This window comes from Gorilla gorilla, chromosome 8 (genome assembly GCF_029281585.2).
Source record: "Gorilla gorilla gorilla isolate KB3781 chromosome 8, NHGRI_mGorGor1-v2.1_pri, whole genome shotgun sequence".
Taxonomy (NCBI): domain Eukaryota; kingdom Metazoa; phylum Chordata; class Mammalia; order Primates; family Hominidae; genus Gorilla; species Gorilla gorilla.
Window position 1 is genome coordinate 138,117,299 of NC_073232.2, and position 19,383 is coordinate 138,136,681.

The 19,383-nt window shown below is 41.9% G+C and overlaps 2 protein-coding genes across 2 annotated transcripts in view; one reads left to right on the top strand and one right to left on the bottom strand.

Moving 5' to 3' along the window:
• Positions 1-7,763, top strand: part of BCCIP (BRCA2 and CDKN1A interacting protein) — a 30,124-nt gene extending 22,361 nt beyond the window's left edge. Inside the window, exon 8 of the mRNA XM_004050258.5 lies at positions 7,193-7,763. Coding sequence (XP_004050306.2) covers positions 7,193-7,311 — 119 coding nt within the window. The 3' untranslated portion in view covers positions 7,312-7,763. The remainder of the gene's footprint in view (positions 1-7,192) is intronic.
• The window catches only part of DHX32 (DEAH-box helicase 32 (putative)), a 60,068-nt gene that overhangs the window by 9,550 nt on the left and 31,135 nt on the right, over positions 1-19,383 (bottom strand). The window contains exons 5-8 of the mRNA XM_019035021.4: positions 13,653-14,025; positions 8,050-8,292; positions 6,611-6,710; positions 6,361-6,519 (exon numbers count right to left, since the gene is read on the bottom strand). Of these exons, the coding sequence (XP_018890566.3) occupies positions 6,361-6,519; positions 6,611-6,710; positions 8,050-8,292; positions 13,653-14,025 (875 nt within the window). The remainder of the gene's footprint in view (positions 1-6,360; positions 6,520-6,610; positions 6,711-8,049; positions 8,293-13,652; positions 14,026-19,383) is intronic.

The following is a 19,383-nucleotide window of genomic DNA, read 5'->3' on the forward strand; positions in this document are numbered from 1 at the left end:
CGCCAGCTCTGCTCCTGCCCGTGACATGGAAGGAAACACACGCAGACCTTTGACAGCCACAGGCACCTCCTGATCCTCTCGACTCTCCCTGCATGTCACATCACTCACACCGCCCAGGCCTCAGAAAGGACTAAGTGGGGAAGGAAGCTGAGTTTGTCTCCCACACGCGACTGCCTTTGCTCATGTTCTGGGGAAGACTATCGGCCTTCTAGAGGGCACCTGTCTAGTCAGTATTCCTCAAGCGTAAGGGCATTGGGAAAGTTCTGCCACTTCACAAATTACCAACGGTCTCCACTCCGAGTAACTGTTCTTACAGCCAGGAAGCTGGCCCCAGGTTTTTGTAGTGGTGACTAGCTGAAGACTCTCCCCACCCTCATACCATTATAGAGAACTATCTTTAAACAAGAGTTGGCATTGTAGTTAGATAGTATGGAACTGGCAGCCCCAGAACAACCTAGAAAAATCAGGAAAAAAATGCATGGGTTTTAAAATGACCATACAATGGGTGTTTTCTATATGAGTAGTTAAAGGACTTTATGTTTGGTGTTGGTTCATGATTTCCTTATAAGGGTGAGGCTCAAATTATTATTTGCTCTCAGTCTATTTTGAGTATCTTGTGCTATTGGCACTGGCAAGGCTCTGGGGCAGGCACACGTCTGGGACAGCCTCACTCTTGGCCCTTCTAGCATGGATGGTCTCATTTATATATGGAGATGCACACATAAATCAAGAATCCTGCTCTACTGGAAATGCACTTTTACCTCCAAATTGTCCCCTTTTATAGGAACTGTACCTTCACTTCCATACTTATAGGACAGGATTTTGTGCCACGTGACAACACCACATTATCACTACTAACCCCAGTCACAGGGGACTGGTTCAGGGTGGGCAGCTTCTCAAATAGAATCAATGGCTCCCTTTCTTGGGTGTTTTCGACTTTAGACCAAGGGAGTTTCCAGGAGCTGACATAGTAAATCATAAAGCTTAGGGCAGAGAGCAGCTAAGACTCTGCCCAGTTCCTAACAGGTCATTAACTAGTACCCATCGCGGCCTGGGGGTTGGAGACCCCTACATTAATGTATATACACATTTACATCAATGGACAGAGAGAAATGCAGTTATCACTTAGGAGGGCTGAAGGAGCAAATGAAGTTTCTGTTTCTGATTTATTTTAGGGTTGGGACTTGGGCATTGTGTAAAAGAGTCCACAGGGGGAGACTCTACACATTTGCATAATGCCAGCTAACTACTCATATAGAAAACACCCATTGTATGGTCATTTTAAAACCCATGCATTTTTCTTCCTGATTTTTCTAGGTTGTTCTGGGACTGCCAGTTCCATACCATGGAAGGGAGGGAGGGAGGGGAACCTAGAGATACAGAGATGAGAAACTAAAAAACTTGTTTTGGATTTCTTAAGATACCTCAGTTCCCTTATCATAATTCACTTTTTCCTTATGCTAGTTTGAGCTGGATTACTAGTGCTTGCATTCAGAAGAATTTAATATATCCACTGCAACATAATACATTCTATAACAGAGTGCATCCAGAGTGCCACTGCAGCTTCCAAATGGTAGGGACGTAGCCTAGGGAAGAACAAAAAGAGCTATACTCACATAGTACCTACTGTGTGCCAGGTACATGCATTAGTGCAGAGGTCCCCAAACTTTTTGGCACCAGGGACCGACTTCATGGAAGACAATTTTTCCACAGACCACAGGGTGGAGAGGATGGTTGTGAGATGATTCAAGCTCGTTACATGTGCACTTTATTTTTATTATTATTACATTGTAATATATAATGAAATAATTATACAACTCATCATAGTGTAGAATCAGTGGGAGCCCTGAGCTTGTTTTCCTGTAACTAGACGGTCCCATCTGGGGGTGATGGGAGACAGTGACAGATCATCAGATTCTCATAAGGAGCGGGCAGCCTAGATCCCCGGCATGTGCAGTTCATAATAGGGTTCGAGCTCCTACGAGAATCCAGTGCTGCCACTGATCTGACAGGAGGTGGAGCTCAGGCAGTAATGCTCGCTTGCCCCCAACTCACCTCCTGCTGTCCAGCCCAGTTCCTAACAGGCCACGAACTGGTACCCATCACTGCCTAGGGGTTGGGGACCCCTGCATTAATGTATATACACATTTACATAAATGGACAGAGAAAAATGCAGTTATCACTTAGGAGGGCTGAAGAAGCAAATGAAGCTTCTGTTTCTGATTTATTTTAGGGTTGGGACTTGGGCATTGTGTAAAAGAGTCCACAGGGGGAGAAACTGAAGAATGAAGAGATGGTGTAGACCCTAAGACTCTACAATGTCTAGGGCCTCTGGGGAATAGCATTAAGAGTTGGCTCTTAAGAGGACAGGGAGGAAAGGCTTCTGCTTCACTTAATTTCACAGGGACATGTTCCCAAAACCTGGCATTTGCCTAACTCCTACTCCTTTACACTGTACATGGCAATTTTGCATAAACATCTCATTTGTACCTCTAAATAACCCCAGGATACAAGAGGGCAGACACTCTACCCTAATTTTACAGATGAGAAAAAGACAAGTGGCTTGCCAAAGCCACATGGCCACCCAGCAGTTTTGTCATATGTAAAGTGAGGTTTTGAACTTGGGCCTTCCACTGGCAGTGTTGAACCTGGCACCTGGCATGCTCTGCCAGCACAGCTGATGCTGGACTCCCAAGTCCAGTGCTGTTGCTGTTATCTACCATGGCTCTTCCTGGCTCCGGCCCATCTCAGAGGCAATCTGGTGATGTCTCCTAATAACTGAGGGTCATTATCTGCTTCTCACACCCATTAAAACTGCTCTTTCTAGGACCCTCTGCAGCTCAGGGCCCCTGTGGTGCAGAGCTCAGGTAGGAGTCACTCAGACGATGACTGTGCTATAGCATTTACTATACACCAGTCACTTTTCTAAGGGGCATGCATATGTTAACTAATTTATCTTAATAACTCTATGAACCAATTGCTTTGATTATCCTCATATTCAGAGAAATGAAGTGAAGCAATGAGAGTCCTAATTTACTGAATAATACCCCACTAGCAACTGATGGGGCCAGGCTTGGAGCCCTGGCAGCCTGGCCCAAGAGCCTGTGCCTTTTGGCGTAGTCCCCTCAATATGGGGACCATCTACCCCAGTTTACCCAGGGCGGTATCTGTTTCCACCTTTCATCCCAGCTTAATCATTAATAGCATTCATGCCCCTGTCCCATGAAGTTCACAGGGACATGGTCAGTTTGTCTGAATTCATCGCAAAATAAACAGGTTCCATTAAGTTAAATTGCTGTTTTGTTTTGTTAGCAGGGAGGGGTCACTCCTGCTAAGCCACAGCCATCTTTCCGCCTGCACTGTTGCACGCAAAAACATATCAACTTAAATGATAAGCCATATAGTTCCCAGGCCCACAAGAGCCTAAAGGGCTTCAGGAGCCAAAGGTACTTCCATTCTGGGCCCTTTAAAACCTCTCCTGGGTTTTGTTTTCACTTTCTGTAACATTATTTACTTTATTGTTTCCAAGATCCTCACACACTGGCCCTGGAAAGTTGTTTCGGCATGTTTGCGTCTCTTTTTCACACCCCCTCATCTGAGTATAGTAGTAACTTTTGTGTAGCCTTTAAACAGATAATAGTGTAACCTTCATTAACTTAAAAACCTAGGCTGTGGCCTCCTGACAGTCATGCTAGAATATTTGCTCGACTCTCTGGGCTGTTTGGGCAGTGCCACTCCTGCCTGTAGGTGTCAGGCACTGCGGCAGAGCTATGGGGAGGGCCACGTGTGAGGGCCGTTGGCAGCCTGCTTCCTCCCATTCTCCTCTTAGTACATGTAAATATTATATATAGTATAGTAAATGTTACGTTAACATTTAAAGATCATTTTGTAAATTCCAAAGCCAAATCTTGAGTTTCCAAGTGATTTACAAACAAGCGCATATACTTCTCTAGTATTCTTACAAACTGGGCTTTTAGTGTGGTAAATACTATTCCAGAAGGTCTTGATGAATTGGTTTAGGAATCCTCTGGTGAAAGATCTGCACCATCACAACAGATGACACCACTGTAGAATCTTTTGTTTCTCTTTTGAACCAGGGTCTTGCTCTGTCGCCCTGTCTGAAGTACAGCAGCACGATCATAGCTCACTGCAACCTTGAACCCTGGACTCAAGTGATCCTCCTGACTCAGCTTCCCAAACAGCTAGTACTACAGGCGTATGCCACCACACCTGGCTCATTAAAAAAAAAAAAAAAAAAATTTGTAGAGATGGGGTCTTGTTATATTGCCCAGGCTGGTCTTGAATTCCTGGCCCTCAAGCAGTTCTCCCACCTCAGCCTCCCAAGGTGCCAGGATTACAGGTGTGAGCCACCATGCCCAGCCCTGCAGAATCTTTTCACCAGCGCCATCCCTGGCCTCTGCAGCCTTCGACTTTCTTTTCTTTCTTTCTTTTTTTTTTTTTTTTGAGACAGAGTTTTGCTCTTGTTGCCCAGGCTGCAGTGCAATGGCGCAATCTTGGTTCACCACAACCTCCACCTCCTGAGTTCAAGTGATTCTCCTGCCTCAGCCTCCCAAGTAGCTGGGATTACAGGCATGCACTACCATGCCCGGCTAATTTTGTTTTTAGTAGAGACGAGATTTCACCACGTTGGTCAGGCTGGTCTTGAACTCCTGACCTCAGGTGATCCACCCACCTCGGCCTCCCAAAATGCTGGGATTAGAGGCGTGAGCCACTGTGCCCAGCAACTTTATTTTCTTCCTGCATTTTCCCCTGTTTTCATGAGGCGTTGCCTTATCTAACGTGCCATGCCTGTTTGTGTTTGGGTTCACTTTTCTTTTCATAATCCAAAGAATCATAGATCATACCAAAGCCAGTCATCTGGCTACTACCAAAATGAGTTCTGCCTCTGAATACAAAGATGACCTCTGGTGTAGTCTGGTACCTTTTGGCTAGTTTTTCTCCAAATTTCTATCTAGGTACCACTGCCTTCCCAGGGTAGCGGCAGTCTCAGGCCATCTGTTTCCACTGAAGTGGTCAGCTGGTCCTGAGGCCTCCTACCCCAATGGACAGTGACTGTGTCATTCAGCTGTGTCAGGCAGCCAAGGAAGAAAAATACAACTGATTTTTTAAAAAGAGGTCCAGATCAGGGGAATTCAATTAACAGCCTGTAGCCTAGTTATGCCAAATTCATTTTCACATGGTTCATGCATCCTGAAAAGGGTAACAAGTTTGCTGGATTTGCGTATTTCAATTATAAGTTGAATTAAATGCAGCAGCTGCGAGCATCTTTTTCTTTTTTTGCTTCCAAAACAATGAGTCAGAATTAATCCACAGTTATATTTTCCCCAAGCACAGCAGAAAAGTTATGTGTGTATTGTCAGGAGACAAAAATAAATTGTTACCCTAACCCTTTTGTCCCCCAGTTATCAGCTTTAAGCCTCATGGAATGAGCAGCACAGAGGGTGACTATCGAGAGAACACAGTGAGATAGTTTGCTTTTAAAAATCCTTGACATCACCAAGCCTTCCTTTTCTTCTCCCTGCATTTCTAGTCCACCAAACATCTACTACCCTGAGCAAGAAGATGCCTAGGAAATCAACAGGTGGTGATTCCTGGGCTTATGAGATGAACAGTGGGACTGGAAGAGCAATTTTCAAAAATGAAACCTATCTTGTTGGGGCTCAGGACACACCACCCCAAAATATGACTGGAGGAGACTAGAATATGCCACCCCAAAATATACTTCTCTGGCATATTTTGAGCTGGTTATTCTGAGAAACTGCAGACATAGGACTAGCTCTGAAAAGCTGTCACTTTGTAAAAGAAATCTACATCTACAAAGGAAATCTACATTAATAAGTGTGGTGGCTTGCACCTGTGGTCCCAGCTATTTGGGAAACTGTGGTGGGAGGATCACTTGAGCCTGTGAGGTGGAGGTTGCAGTGAGCTATGATCACGCCACTGTACTCCAGTCTGAGCAACAGAGCAAGACCCTGTCTCAAAAAAAAAAAAAAAAAAAAGGACAATTCAAGCTGCTGAGAATTCTTCTTTCTGCTGATTCACCCTTACGCTTCCATACTCCACATTACCCAGCTCCTTAAGCCCAGTTCCCCTGTGCTGCAGTGTCCAACAGCAGACACATTTCTCGTGTCAGAACAGTTATTTCCTAGAGGTTTGCGGGTTTTTAAAAATTACCTTCAGAGAATGTTTACCTCTAGTGGGAAAATGCTTCAGTCCAAACCAACGCCCCCTCCATGCTTGTGTGCACTGCTGCGCATCATGTGAGCTCAGGACAGAGAATGGGCAGGAGAAGGTGAATCTCAGCCTACATGTCTGGCTGACATGGGAGCATAAGGCTACCTGGTCTGTTCATGAAGTCACAGTGGCCTAGGCCCGCAATGTCTATCCTCTTCATAAAAAGCACCATGCTTGTTAGGTTGGCTTCCTGCATTTCTGCTGGCTTAAGTGGCGTCATGTCTTTGGAGGCAAATTCTTCAGTGTACAGGCAGAAAAATTTTCCTAAAAGACACCAAGAAAAATGGCTTTAATATTTCTGGGTTGCCTGCATACAAGAATTGACAACATTTAGTATTTGTGTCCACAGCACTACCTGAAGAAGATGAGCCAAGAATCTGCTTGCGTATCTCTGCCTGGCTCTGGCTGATGGGCTGCATGACGAGCGAGTTTGCTCTTATTCTCGGGTTGTACACCTTTAAATGGAAAGACAGCATCATTAGCGTCAGATAAGTCATGATTCAGTAGGCTCACTGATCCTGAAGAGAATATGCTGCGCAGTACTTTACTCCATGAAATGCACTGCCACAGACTCATTTTCTTTGCACGATATTTATTATTGTTTCACTTGCCTTGAGATGGAAACTGCAAGTGCTTTGATAAATGGATTTAAAGGTTGTCTGCTTTCATTGTGGCTTCAATAACTATGAGACCTTTGTGTCATCTGCTGAAATACTAGCACTGTCACTTCTCAAAGCACTGTACTGGTGAATGATAACATATGCTCATATGTCACACAGAGAAAGGGTTCTCACCTGATAGTGCCATGTTTCTTTATAGTTTTGTTCAAATCAACCAGGATCTTGGTGGTCTCACCTTTACAATACATACTGAGAGTTCCAATCATAACAGCTAATACAGAAACTGCGTATGGCACTAACAATGATTTTCCTTACAGGTGGTTCACGGGGGCAAGTGACAGCCCTGGTTTCTCTGAAGGTTGGACTAATTCAATCAAGATCAACTCTAAGTGATTTCCAGGGAACCTTCGTGACTGTTGGAATTGCTCTGTCATAATAAGTCAGGGATATTTAGGAGGCTCATAGTCTCCTGGAGGGATAAAACATCTCAGCACCTAGTAATGGTAAATTAGTCAATATTTGTTAGTTTCGTTTGAGATCTCAAATGTTAGGATTTTCTGAAGTCTCAGTGTCTTTCAGAGTTTGAGATACCTTGTTTTCATTTTTTCTAATTTTTAATTTAAAAGTAATAAAGAATATTTTGTAATGATTAGGATGAAAATTTTATCGTCAATTATAAGCCAAAATTTGCTAAAATTAAAGTCAGTATACTTGAAACAAGTTTCTAGTAAGTTCTCTGGGGTAAGATACTAATTACTCTGATAAAGGGGCTATCAAAAAAATCCAGTAAATTGTTCATAAGAAGAGGTCAGTTTAAGAGTCAAACAATTTGCTTTGCTAGTACCTTAGCTAAAGAAAAAATACTATTAAAGATGACTATCACCTTTATGCTCTAGTAGTTGAGTCTTTCCTCAAAACTTTCTCCTTTGGCAGCTCAATTTAATTCATTTCCAAACCTCCAGCATGCTAATGGAATCAAGACTTTTGTTACTGGCTGCAATAATTCTTCTTTGCACTCACGACCAAATTCAACGAATCCCCAGGTCACATAGTTCATCCTCACTTCCTGATCAGTAAAATGGTAGGAAACTGAGAAACTAGTGCTTGACAACGATCAGCAGTCTGTTTAGCCTACTCAATAATAATTACCTTTAGCCTACTCAATAATAATTACCTTTCTTCTTTCCACACCCACATCGATAACAAATCTGACTGAGTTGCTCCAGATCAAAAACTCTCCAGAGCTAGTAGTTAACACCACTCTTCTTTGATAAACTTGGCATCTTTTTTCTGCTTCATCGAGTGGCTTGAACAATGAACATTTCTCTTTTGGATACAAAGGAACAACCACCAGTTCTCCAAGATCTGGGTTTAGGTTAGATCCTTGATAGACAGTTTCACAGACTTTCTCAATATCCTAAAGAAAAAAAACCCCATGAAAATAAAATACAATGCAAACAACGTCACTATTAAAAAAATGTCTGAATTACAAAAAATTTTAGGCAATACTACGTAACAGATACAGGGAAAGAAATCCCTGTGTTGCTGCCTACGTGTATCTTTAAATAAGTAAAGATGCACCTAAATGAGAAAATGTCTTTGGGGAAGTTAAATATAATTTATATTGTTTTCCCATTTAATTTTGTTAGATTTCACTAAAAATATAAGTAAAAAAGATGACTTCCCACAACTGCCATAGTTTTTACAGCTCAATTCCATTCTCTAGGTCTCTAGCTTATGTCTCTTTCCTTTCCATACCATTTGTAGAATGGGATTGAATTAACTCAAGGGTTTTGTAGGAAGACAGATCCATCTAGAAAAATAGCAAGGTATCACAGGTCACTGAGAACTAGGTGAGCTGTGCTCGTTTCCTGATCTGCTAAGCGGCTCCCAGGAAGCTGGGCAGAGGCCGCTCCACGGGGTCCCACATCAGCTGGCACACAGGTACGGTCCCTTGCTTGCACTTCGTTTTTCCACATATAATTGATTTACTTGGGGCAGATTTTTTACCAAGCAAACAGCATGGCTGTTGATCCTAATGAGTGAAAACTTACCAATTGGAATAATGAGAACAAAACGTTTTCTCCATTCTTATAATTCTGATTACTTCACTTTACTCCACATATTAAGGAAGGATTGTTTAGAAATTAAAAGGAAGGCCAGCAGTGGTGGCTCACGCCTGTAATCCCAGCACTTTGGGAGGCTGAGGCGGGCGGATCATGAAGTCAAGAGATTGGGACCATCCTGGCCAACATGGTGAAACCCTGTCTACTAAAAATACAAAAATTAGCTGGGCATGATAGCATGCGTCTATAGTCCCAGCTACTCACAAGGCTGAGGCAGGAGAATCACTTGAACCCGGGAGACGGAGGTTGCAGCGAGCCGAGATCGTGCCACTGCACTCCAGCCTGGCAACAGAGTGAGACTCCGTCTCAAAAAAAAAAAAAATGAAAAGGAAAAGAATGAGTACTTGAGCTGAGCTGCATCCCCTGAACCTGGCTGCTGCTTGGCCTTAGGAGGACATGCATTCATTCCTCCCAGATGAGTCCATCAAGCAAGCTTCTCACTGGTGCAACTTAACAGCTAACCTGGATTTGGAAAGGGGTATTTGATTCCAGCAGCCCATTCATGAGCAATTTCCTATCAAGATAAACTGTTTTTTTTTTTTTTTTGAGACAGAGTCTCGCTCTGTTGCCCAGGCTGGAGTGCAGTGGCCTGATCTCAGCTCACTGCAAGCTCTGCCTCTCAGGTTCACGCCATTCTCCTGCCTCAGCCTCCCGAGTAGCTGGGACTACAGGTGCCCACCACCATGGCCGGCTAATTTTTTTGTATTTTTTAGTAGAGACGGGGCTTCACCGTGTTAGCCAGGATGGTCTCGATCTCCTGACCTCATGATCTGCCTGCCTTGGCCTCCCAAAGTGCTGGGATTACAGGCGTAAGCCACCGCACCTGGCCCAAGATAAACTTTTTATTGCACTGAAATATTTACTTTTATTCTCCTAGAAGATGTGGGAAAAATAATTATGGCCACTAATTCTTTATTTGGTTCTAGCTGCTAAAACTTTTTAGTCATAGGTGAATTCTTCGGTCTAATGCTCTCTCACTGAGCTATTTTGGCTGCCTTGTAAGTTGGTTCTAATGTTGAATTTTGTTCCAAATGGCAATAAAAAAGAATTTTTAAAATCTTCAGAAGGGAAAAAGCAGAGCAAAACAGAAATAGATAAATAGTTTAGGCTCCTCAAGCACAGCTGATACAGGGCTTTAAGGCCATAATCTGCAGAATTTGGGGCAGAAAAGCTTTTAAAAATGTGCATCTGGTACTTCAGACATTTTGTTTATTCATTTCCTTGATTCTTATTCAATGTATGTGGTTTATTTACATATGCATAACTTTCCTATAACTACCTGCACAGTTACGGAAAACAGCAACACCCACTGAAGTACGATATCTAGCAAGACATCTAGCTCACCAAAAATGAAAGAAGATCCACAACTGCATAAAACATTTCCCAGGAAAACCTCCAACCTAAAAACACCTTTGTGATAGTTTATTACTGTACAGTAATCTGGCTACATATTATCGTAAATCTCAATGTATGTTTTCTGTTTATTTCATATTTTGTCTTCCGGTTAAAAGACAGCTAGGTGATAGGAAACAACACGCTAAACATTCAGGGCTCTAAGTCTCAATTAAGTGCCAAGACACAGGGCAGCCTGTGAATTAAGAGATTAATTCACAGCAGGTGTGGTGCTAAGCAAGTGGTTGGAGAAAATGTGACACACCTAAGGTAAATGTACTGCTGTTTCACCAAAATGTTTGAGAATATTTCTGTAATTTAAAACATACTTCTTAATATAAAAAAATGGCAGGGCTGGGTGCAGTGGCTCATGCCTATAATCCCAGCACTTTGGGAGGCCAAGACAGGAGAACTGCTTGAGGCCAGGAGTTCAAGACCAGCCTGGGCAACATAGTTAGACCCCGTCTCTACCAAAAAAAAACAAAAACAAAAACTAGCTGGGCATACTGGCACACACCTGTAATCCCAGCTACTTCGAAGGCTGAAGAGGTAGATGGCTTGAGCCCAGGAGTTCGAGGTTACACTGAGCCAAGATCACACCACTGCACTCCAGCCTAGGCAACATAGTGAGGTCCTGTCTCTAAGTAAATAAATACAAATTTTAAATGACAATTAATACATTTGTATTAGACTGGTTGAGTTTGTTTTCACATGATATTTAAGTGCTACGGTAGGTTTTAAAGCTTTATATAGAAATCAAGAAAGCATCAAATAGCATGGGGGGAAATGATCAATAGCTGTTAGCACTGATTTCAGTGCAAGACAAATCTTTCCAAGACACAAATCCCAATCCATAAGAGATGAGAATCTTAATGAGGGATCCTGACAAAAATAGTGAAAAAGAAAAGTCCATCAGTATACTGAATGGTGTTCTGCTTGTTAGGCAGTAGATGGGGTAAGGAAAACCAGATAACACCTGTGGAATCCAAGGCTGAAGCAGGAGAAAGAAACCTGGTGCCCAGGTAGTCTGCTGAAGCCAGCCCAATGTCAGTGGCTGGCTTGCTGCCCCACCCACAGGGCAGGTCGGCTGTTGAGCCCCTGAACAATGAGGAGCTCACCTTTAGAGGGTCCAGTGCTCCGCCTGGGTCACAGAGGCTCAGAATTACAAAATCCTCTGGTAGCTTTCATGGCACTCTCACTTTAAGACTGCAAGACTGATGGTTTCTTAATAGGAATGCCTTTCCAGCCTGCCTTCAGGGGAAATTACATACCTCTCCAAGTCCTGTGGCATTTACAGTTCCTACTACCAGCCTGGATAATGATGCATGTTCTAAAGTTGACAGTTCAAAAGTCACTCTACAATTAATTATAGTTTATATTAAATTTATAAGAATCATGTACTCTAAGACCATCTGCACCTCAGTTCTGTTATGAGCTTTATTTTCCAAGATCCAAAATCCATTTCCAAATCCATTTAGGAATTTTTGCTTACCCTGACTTGAAGGATTACACCCATCCTATCAGTCTTAATTGCATTTTTTTCTTGCAGAAATGTATATCCTGTTTTTTTTTTAATTTTTCATTTTTTTTTTTTCTAGAGACAGGGTCTTGCTCTGTCACCCAGGCTGGAGTGCAGTGGTGCAATCATAGCTCACTGCAGCCTCAAACTCCTTAGTTCAAGCAATCCTCCCACCTCAGCTTCCTGAGTAGGTGGGACTACAGGCCTGAGCCACCATGCCTGGCTAATTTTTTAATTTTTTTGTTGAGATAGGGTCCTGCTATGTTGTCAAGGCTGGTCTCAACCTCCTGGCCTCACGTGATCCTCCCGCCTCAGCCTCCCAAAGTGCTGTCATTACAGGTGTGAGCCACAGTGCCCAGCCTACGTCCTGTTTTTCACCTGGCAATTCTGACTCTCAAATATATTAGATTTGCCATTCTTCCCTTCCTTAGGCTTCATCTGTTTACACTGAGAACCTCCAACTGTTTTCATAAATCCTATGTCTCCGTAATCATTTTATTATTTTCCTCAGGACTTTCTTGAATATCTTGAATCATGCAGGATGAGATGATAACAGAATAAATCACTGTAATAGGCAGATTTGCCATTCAAGAGAATGTATATCATATACATACAAAAAATGATAAATATGCAGTCATATTGAGGTTCTAGAAACAGATAAATTTAAGAAAACTAAAGTTCCCAAAGCCAGAAGGAGCTGTCATCCTTTATGCTTTGAGTATAAAATAGAATAAATACTTCTGAAAGTGTTTCTGAAATATGTGGATGTTCAAGAAAAGGCTCTGACAGACAGCTGAGCCACTTATCTGTTCAGCTGTGGCTCAGCCTACATCAAATAATTTCCTTTTTGGTTTCTGTTTAATGAGTAGAACCACTACATATATGGGTCACGGTCTAAAAACTCATGCTTCTCCTCTCCGTGGGAGAAGACAGGGAAGAAAGGCCAGGCAATTAGTCTCCATGAAGAGAGGTCTAATTCTGGAGATCCTGGAGGCTTTTAGATTCAGCCAACAGAGTAGTGGGGAAAGAAATAGGGCCAGTGTAGCTGCAATTTAAAAAAAAATGCAACCCCAAATGGTACCTTGGCTGTCTAAAAGCAGTAACAGAATGGAAATGATGCTTGATTGCACATTTCCAGTCATTCTTTTAAAGAGATGTTTTAAAGAAATCTGAGTTAAAGGTTTTTTTTTTTTTTTTTTTTTTAATCTTTTAAGAATGGAGCCCCAGTCTAGGGAGATGACCTTCTCGGGTGGGCTATATTTTCTGCCCATACTCCACTGACTATCACAGAACTGCTTGTGGGAAATGTTGTGTTACTTAACTCTATGGTGAGTGCTTAGGTAATAGTCCTGATCTCCAACAAACACACCTGCTCATAGGGAGGCAGCGGAGAATGTCAGGGGAGTCGGCATACACCTACTGTACCAAGAGACAATTCACAGCAAGCATAAATAGAGCCAGCTGTGCCTTTGGGGCAGCCACTCTCTGGCCTGAGCCTGCTGGAGGGAAGTTGGCTCTGGAGATCATGTCTAGAGACTCCTCACCCATATTTTGTGTTCAGAACTGCATGTGATTTTAGAAACACTTCCTGTTCTCCTTTCAGCACAGGTTTTATTTAATGAGGTGTGATGAAACCAAATATTTAAACAGTTAATTAGCAAACTGAAACCTGTATGTTATTAAAAGCTTCCCAAATGAAATACCTTATTGCTCTGTAAGGTTAGAGTATCACTTACTTACTTGTTCACAGGCCAGAAAGACTGCAATGTCACCTTTCTCACCCGAGTGGTGAATTTCAAAGATAAGGCGTAAAACAGACTCAAAAGAATCCTTTTGAGCCTCACTAAGGTACACAACCTCCACAGGGTGTTTATTTTTCACTTCTATGACAGGCACGTTTCCATAATAAGAATTGAGTTTGCTGATCAGGTGAGGTGAGGAGTTAATTATGAGCTTCAGTTCTGGTCTTGCTAGTAAAACATCTTTAAGAAGTCCAAGTAACACATCAGTTGCAATGCTTCTTTCATGAATATCATCTAAGATGATGACCCCATAGCTACCCAAAAAAGGATTGGACATCATTTCTCTTTGCAGCATATCATCAGTACAATACCTATAAAGAAGAAACATTAAAGTTAGAATATTCTTATGCTAAGTCATGCAAAAAACTTCCTAACAAGAAAAATGCCTTTCCTATATTCATTTCTCTAAATCAGTAACTCTAAATTTTTACTGGGGCCAAAATTCCTTTAAGTTGATACAATCTACAGAATTATAGCACAAAAAAACACAGATAAACAAGATTTATACCCAGTTTGTATATGTTCATGGACTGCCCCCTACAAAGACCATTCTGAACCCTAAGTTAAAGACCTCTGCCTAAATGTTTATTACAAATATTAATAAAAGCCTGCATCTAACTTTTGTTCTGAGCTTTATACATAAAAAGTAGTATCATAAAACACCCTGGTCAATTTTTCCTCTCGCATTCATCAATGAAAGAATTTTGAGTAAAATTATACACTTTTCAAGGAAAGGATACAAGAATAACCATCCTGGCTCAGGCTCATGGTCCTGCTAGCCCACTGTTAGGACAGACACTATTATTGGTGATTCACTGTGAGAGATGATATCATTAAGATGTCATCCAAATAATAAGCAAACAGAAGGATCTAAAAAGTAACCACCTATTTAAGGGCAGCATGAAAACTGGCTAGAATTCCTGGAGTGGGGAGAGGTCATTAGTGATTTTAATGGACTTTTCCCATACTTCTTGGGATGATTTTTTAAAATTAAAATAACCACCTATTAGTCACTAAGCTTAATGAAAATAACTTTCTGACACTATTTACATATTTACCTGTATTACTGCTTGAAGAAACCAATCCCATTTTTTTTTTTTTTTTTTTTTTTTTTTTGAGACAGAGTCTCTCGCTCTGTCCCCAGGCTGGAGTGCAGTGGCGCAATCTCGGCTCACTGCAAGCTCCGCCTCCCGGGTTCACGCCATTCTCCTGCCTCAGCCTCCAGAGTAGCTGGGAATACAGGCGCCCGCCACCACGCCCGGCTAATTTTTTGTATTTTTTAGTAGAGACGGGGTTTCACTGTGTTAGCCAGGATGGTCTCGATCTCCTGACCTTGTGATCCAGCCACCTCGGCCTCCCAAAGTGCTGGGATTACAGGCGTGAGCCACCGCGCCCGGCCCCAATCCCATATGTTTTTTACCCATTTAAGGTATTTACTTTTATTTATTCTTGTACATGGCAATTCTGAGATTGCTATCCTTCGACAGGCCTGCCTGCAAGGTTAGCCCTTGGCTAGCATTTGGGAACTTAGATTTGGGGAGGGTTCTCACCATTCCCAGAACTGATAAAGAGTAGTTTGCCCCGCCTGTAATCCCAGCACTTTGGGAGGCCGAGGCAGGCGGATCACAAGGTCAGGAGATCGAGACCATCCTGGCTAACGCGGTGAAACCCCATCTCTACTAAAAACACAAAAAATTAGCCGGGAGTAGTGGCGGGCGCCTGTAGTCCCAGCTACCCGGCAGGCTGAGGCAGGAGAATGGCGTGAACTGGAGAGGCGGAGCTTGCAGTGAGCCGAGATTGCGCCAGGGCACTCTAGCCTGGGCGACAGAGCGAGACTCCCCCAGAAAAGAGTAGTTTGCTGTGTCTGAACCATTTGTACAGGCAATATGTTTTACGCTGCACATGTGCTTTCCTTCTGGGAGTCTGGAATTTTGAAACATACTAGGCAGAGGGTGCCTCTACGGCCAGCCCTCAGTAAAAACCCTGGGCACTGAGCCTGAGTTTCCCTGGTAGGGCACCATTTCACGAGCTGTGAATGAAGTGCACGGTTTGTGACTTCACTGGGCGAGAGCTCGTGAGCTTGCGCCTGGGTTCCTGTAAACTTCGTCCCATCCACTATTTCCCTTTGCTGATGTTGCTTTGTATCTTTTCAATGCAATAAACCTTAGTTATAAGTAAATAATATGCTGAATCCCATGAACCTTTCTAGCAAATCACTGAACCTGGGGGTAGTCTTGGGGATCTTGACACAGTCCTCAATTAACCTCTTTCAAGGAAAAAAAAAAAAAAAAGGAAGTAAACAAACATCTATTAAGCGCCTAGTGTGACCCAGTCACTAAGCTGGTGTATATGTTTCTCATTTAATCTTCAGAATAAATCTTCAAAGTAGATATTGCTATCCCATTACTATGACTCATTTATAAATGAGAAAACTGAAGTTCAGAAAAATTCAGTACCCTGCCCAAGGTCACAGAGCCAGGTAGAGAGTCAAGATTCAAACCCGGATAGTTGTTCTGTCTGTTGTCACTGTCAAATTATAACGATTGCTTCCTTGGCCTTGTAGTTTTGGTGATAAAAGTCCATGTTCTTCCTCTCTGGATCTTTATGAGATCAAAGTGTATGCCCTCTGCCTTTCTTTTCATACAGGTTCTCATCCTGTGTCTTATCAAATGAGCAGTGATAAATTGATGATTCCTTTCCTCAAACTTAGAAAATAAAGCATCTTGAATACTATAGTATTATACTTTGTGCAAGATGCCAACAGATGCATTGAAATCTAGTTTTCAATTTTTTTTTTTTTTTTTTTGCTGAGGCTAATTAGAGATTTAATTTCTAATGTTATCTCTGTTTCCTTTTCAGCAAAACTCACCTAAGCACTGATCTTATAGGAAGTAATGCTGCCCTATAAGATTGAGGAGGTTTATGTGTTATGTAAATACATCTAGGCTTAATTAAAAAAAAGAGAAGATGCTAACTTATTAAAAACTCCAGCAGACTCATCCAGCAAGGCCTAGCGTTACAGATGATTATATAAGGGAATTGTGAAGGCTCAATCCTAAAACTTACTATACAAACCCACATTTTTCTGCAGTCCCACCTACTTGGGAGGCTGAGGTGGGAGATCACTCCAGCCCAGGAGGAGTCCCACATTACAGTGAGCTATGATCCCACAACTGCATCCCAGTCTGTGCGATGTGAGCAAGGCTCCAACTCAAAACAACGCAAAAAAAAAACTACTTTTTTTCTATATAACACAAAGATATGTTTCTGAACTTTATGGTAATGAGATATTGTGTGTATGATACTTTAAAAAGTGCTGTTAACTAATAAGTACGTAAAAAAAATAGATACACTACCAAGGTTTCAGGAAATGCAGTTTATATCTTTAAATTAAGGCTAAATTTCTAAAAGCGAAGACTATAATAAAATAAAGTTTGATTAATATTTATATTTTATAAAATTATATAATTGAGTTTAACCTTAATGAAAATTTGAGAATTTTCCAGTTCTAAAAACAGAAAAGACCACCATTTGACACTATGAGTCACTTCTATGAGATATCTTGATATGTAGTTCCTAAAGACTATTTTAGGTATATAATATTCAGGTATTCATGGTTTCAAAAAAGGCCAGAGAAAAGCTTAAAGAAGAACAAAGTTGTTACATATAGCATCCAAAAAAGAGTAGTAGGCTTAAAGACAGTTTACTAATTGCCTATGATGTGTTTGATAGATACTAAGGGGCTACCAAAAAAATGAAAAAGACAGTATCAAATATAGACTACTGCCTTCTATAATCAATGATCAATTTTTTTTTTTTTGAGATGGAGTCTCACTCTGTTGCCCAGTCTGGAGTGCAGTGGCATGATCTCGGCTCACTGCAAGCTCTGCCTCCTGGGTTCACGCCATTCTCCTGCCTCAGCCTCCCGAGCAGCTGGGACTATAGGCACCTGCCACCACTCCCAGCTAATTTTTTTTTGTATTTTTAGTAGAGACGGGGTTTCACCGTGTTAGCCAGGATGGTCCCGATCTCCTGACCTTGGGATCCGCCCGCCTTGGCTTCCCAAAGTGCTGGGATTACAGGCGTGAGCCACCGTGCCCGGCCAATCAATGATCAACGTTAAATCCTCTGATTTAAATAGCTATTCAATCTGAGCTTATTCAAAATTATGGCTAGCATACCTCTTCAGGAAAATCAATCTTGTTCTAATCATAATTATAAAAATATAATTATAAACATAGCTACCACATACATACACCATGCATCAGTTACATAAATTTAATAGTCCTCACAACAACCCTCAGAGCAAGTATATTAATCATCCACATTTTTCAGATGAGGCGACTTAAAGCTCAAAGAGGTTAGGTGACTTCTATAAGGTTACAAGTGAGTAAGTGGTGGAGACACCCTTTGACAGCCATGTTGCCTCCTCTCCAGAGCATGGAATACCAGGAAGAAAACAGGTGTTGCTTTATTTTATCATAGGGGTCTTTTCAATAGCTCTGGCCTCTTTCCTGTGACTCAAACACTGTTTACCACAATGCATCACAGTATCTTCTGACTCTGCGCTGGTTCCGGGGGCATGTCACAGTGGAAAAGAAAGTACAATGTTCAGAAGCAAGAGTAACTGTGAAGTGAAGATATGAAAGCAATGAAGAATAAGGCAGCCCAGCAAGGGCAGAAAGAAACAGAACCTGCAAAACCTGTCAAAGCAGGAAGCTACTCTCTACCTGTCTCCATGGGTGCCTTTGTACCTCAGCCCACCACACCTGAAGCAACTGTCCCTGTTAAGAAAGGAATGCCATACACAGATAGAAACTAATACATACTTTAATATATAGTATTTCCTTTGGGTGTCAGAATTGAATGCTTGCGTTTTTACCATAAAACAATCCTAAGCCTAACATGTGATAGATGTTTAAAAGGTGAGGCGTGTCTAACAGTATTATTAGATTTCCCCACCATTATTTATCTTTGTGGCTTTCCATATTAAGAAGTATCTTAGGCTGGGCGCGGTAGCTCACGCCTGTAATACCAGCACTTTCAAAGGCCAAGGCCAGCAAACTGCCTCAGCTAAGGAGTTTGAGACCAGCCCGGGCAACATGGTGAAACCCCATCTCTACTAAAAATACAAAAAGTTAGCCAAGCGTGGTGGTGCATGCCTGTAGTCCCAGCTACTTAGGAGGCTGAGGCACGATAATCGCTTGAACCCGGAAGATGGAGGTTGAAGTGAGCTGAGATCGTGCCACTTCACTCCAGCCTGGGAGACAGAGTGAGACTCTGTCTCAAAAAAAAAAAAAAAAAAAGAAAGAAAGAAAAAGAAATATCTGATTCCATATTATGACAAAGCTCTTATAATATTTCATTTTAAAAATGACTAAAGAGTCGTTTTAAAGGGTTTTCAAAGTCTAGATGGTATTAAATATATAATATTAACTTCAGAACCTAGTCAGAACCATCATTTAATTAAAAACATAATTCAAAGGGCTACTTTAAAACGTCAAACCAACCAACCAACCAACCACGAATCTGCTTAGGGATCCTTAACCCTTTCAGGGTCCTATGTCTTGTCCTGTCCAGCTCTTTAACTAGTTTGTGAGCTCCTAAGAACCAGAGAGGTTTTTATGTTTCTTTTGTACCTCTCACGTACAATTTACACAATCAGCAAT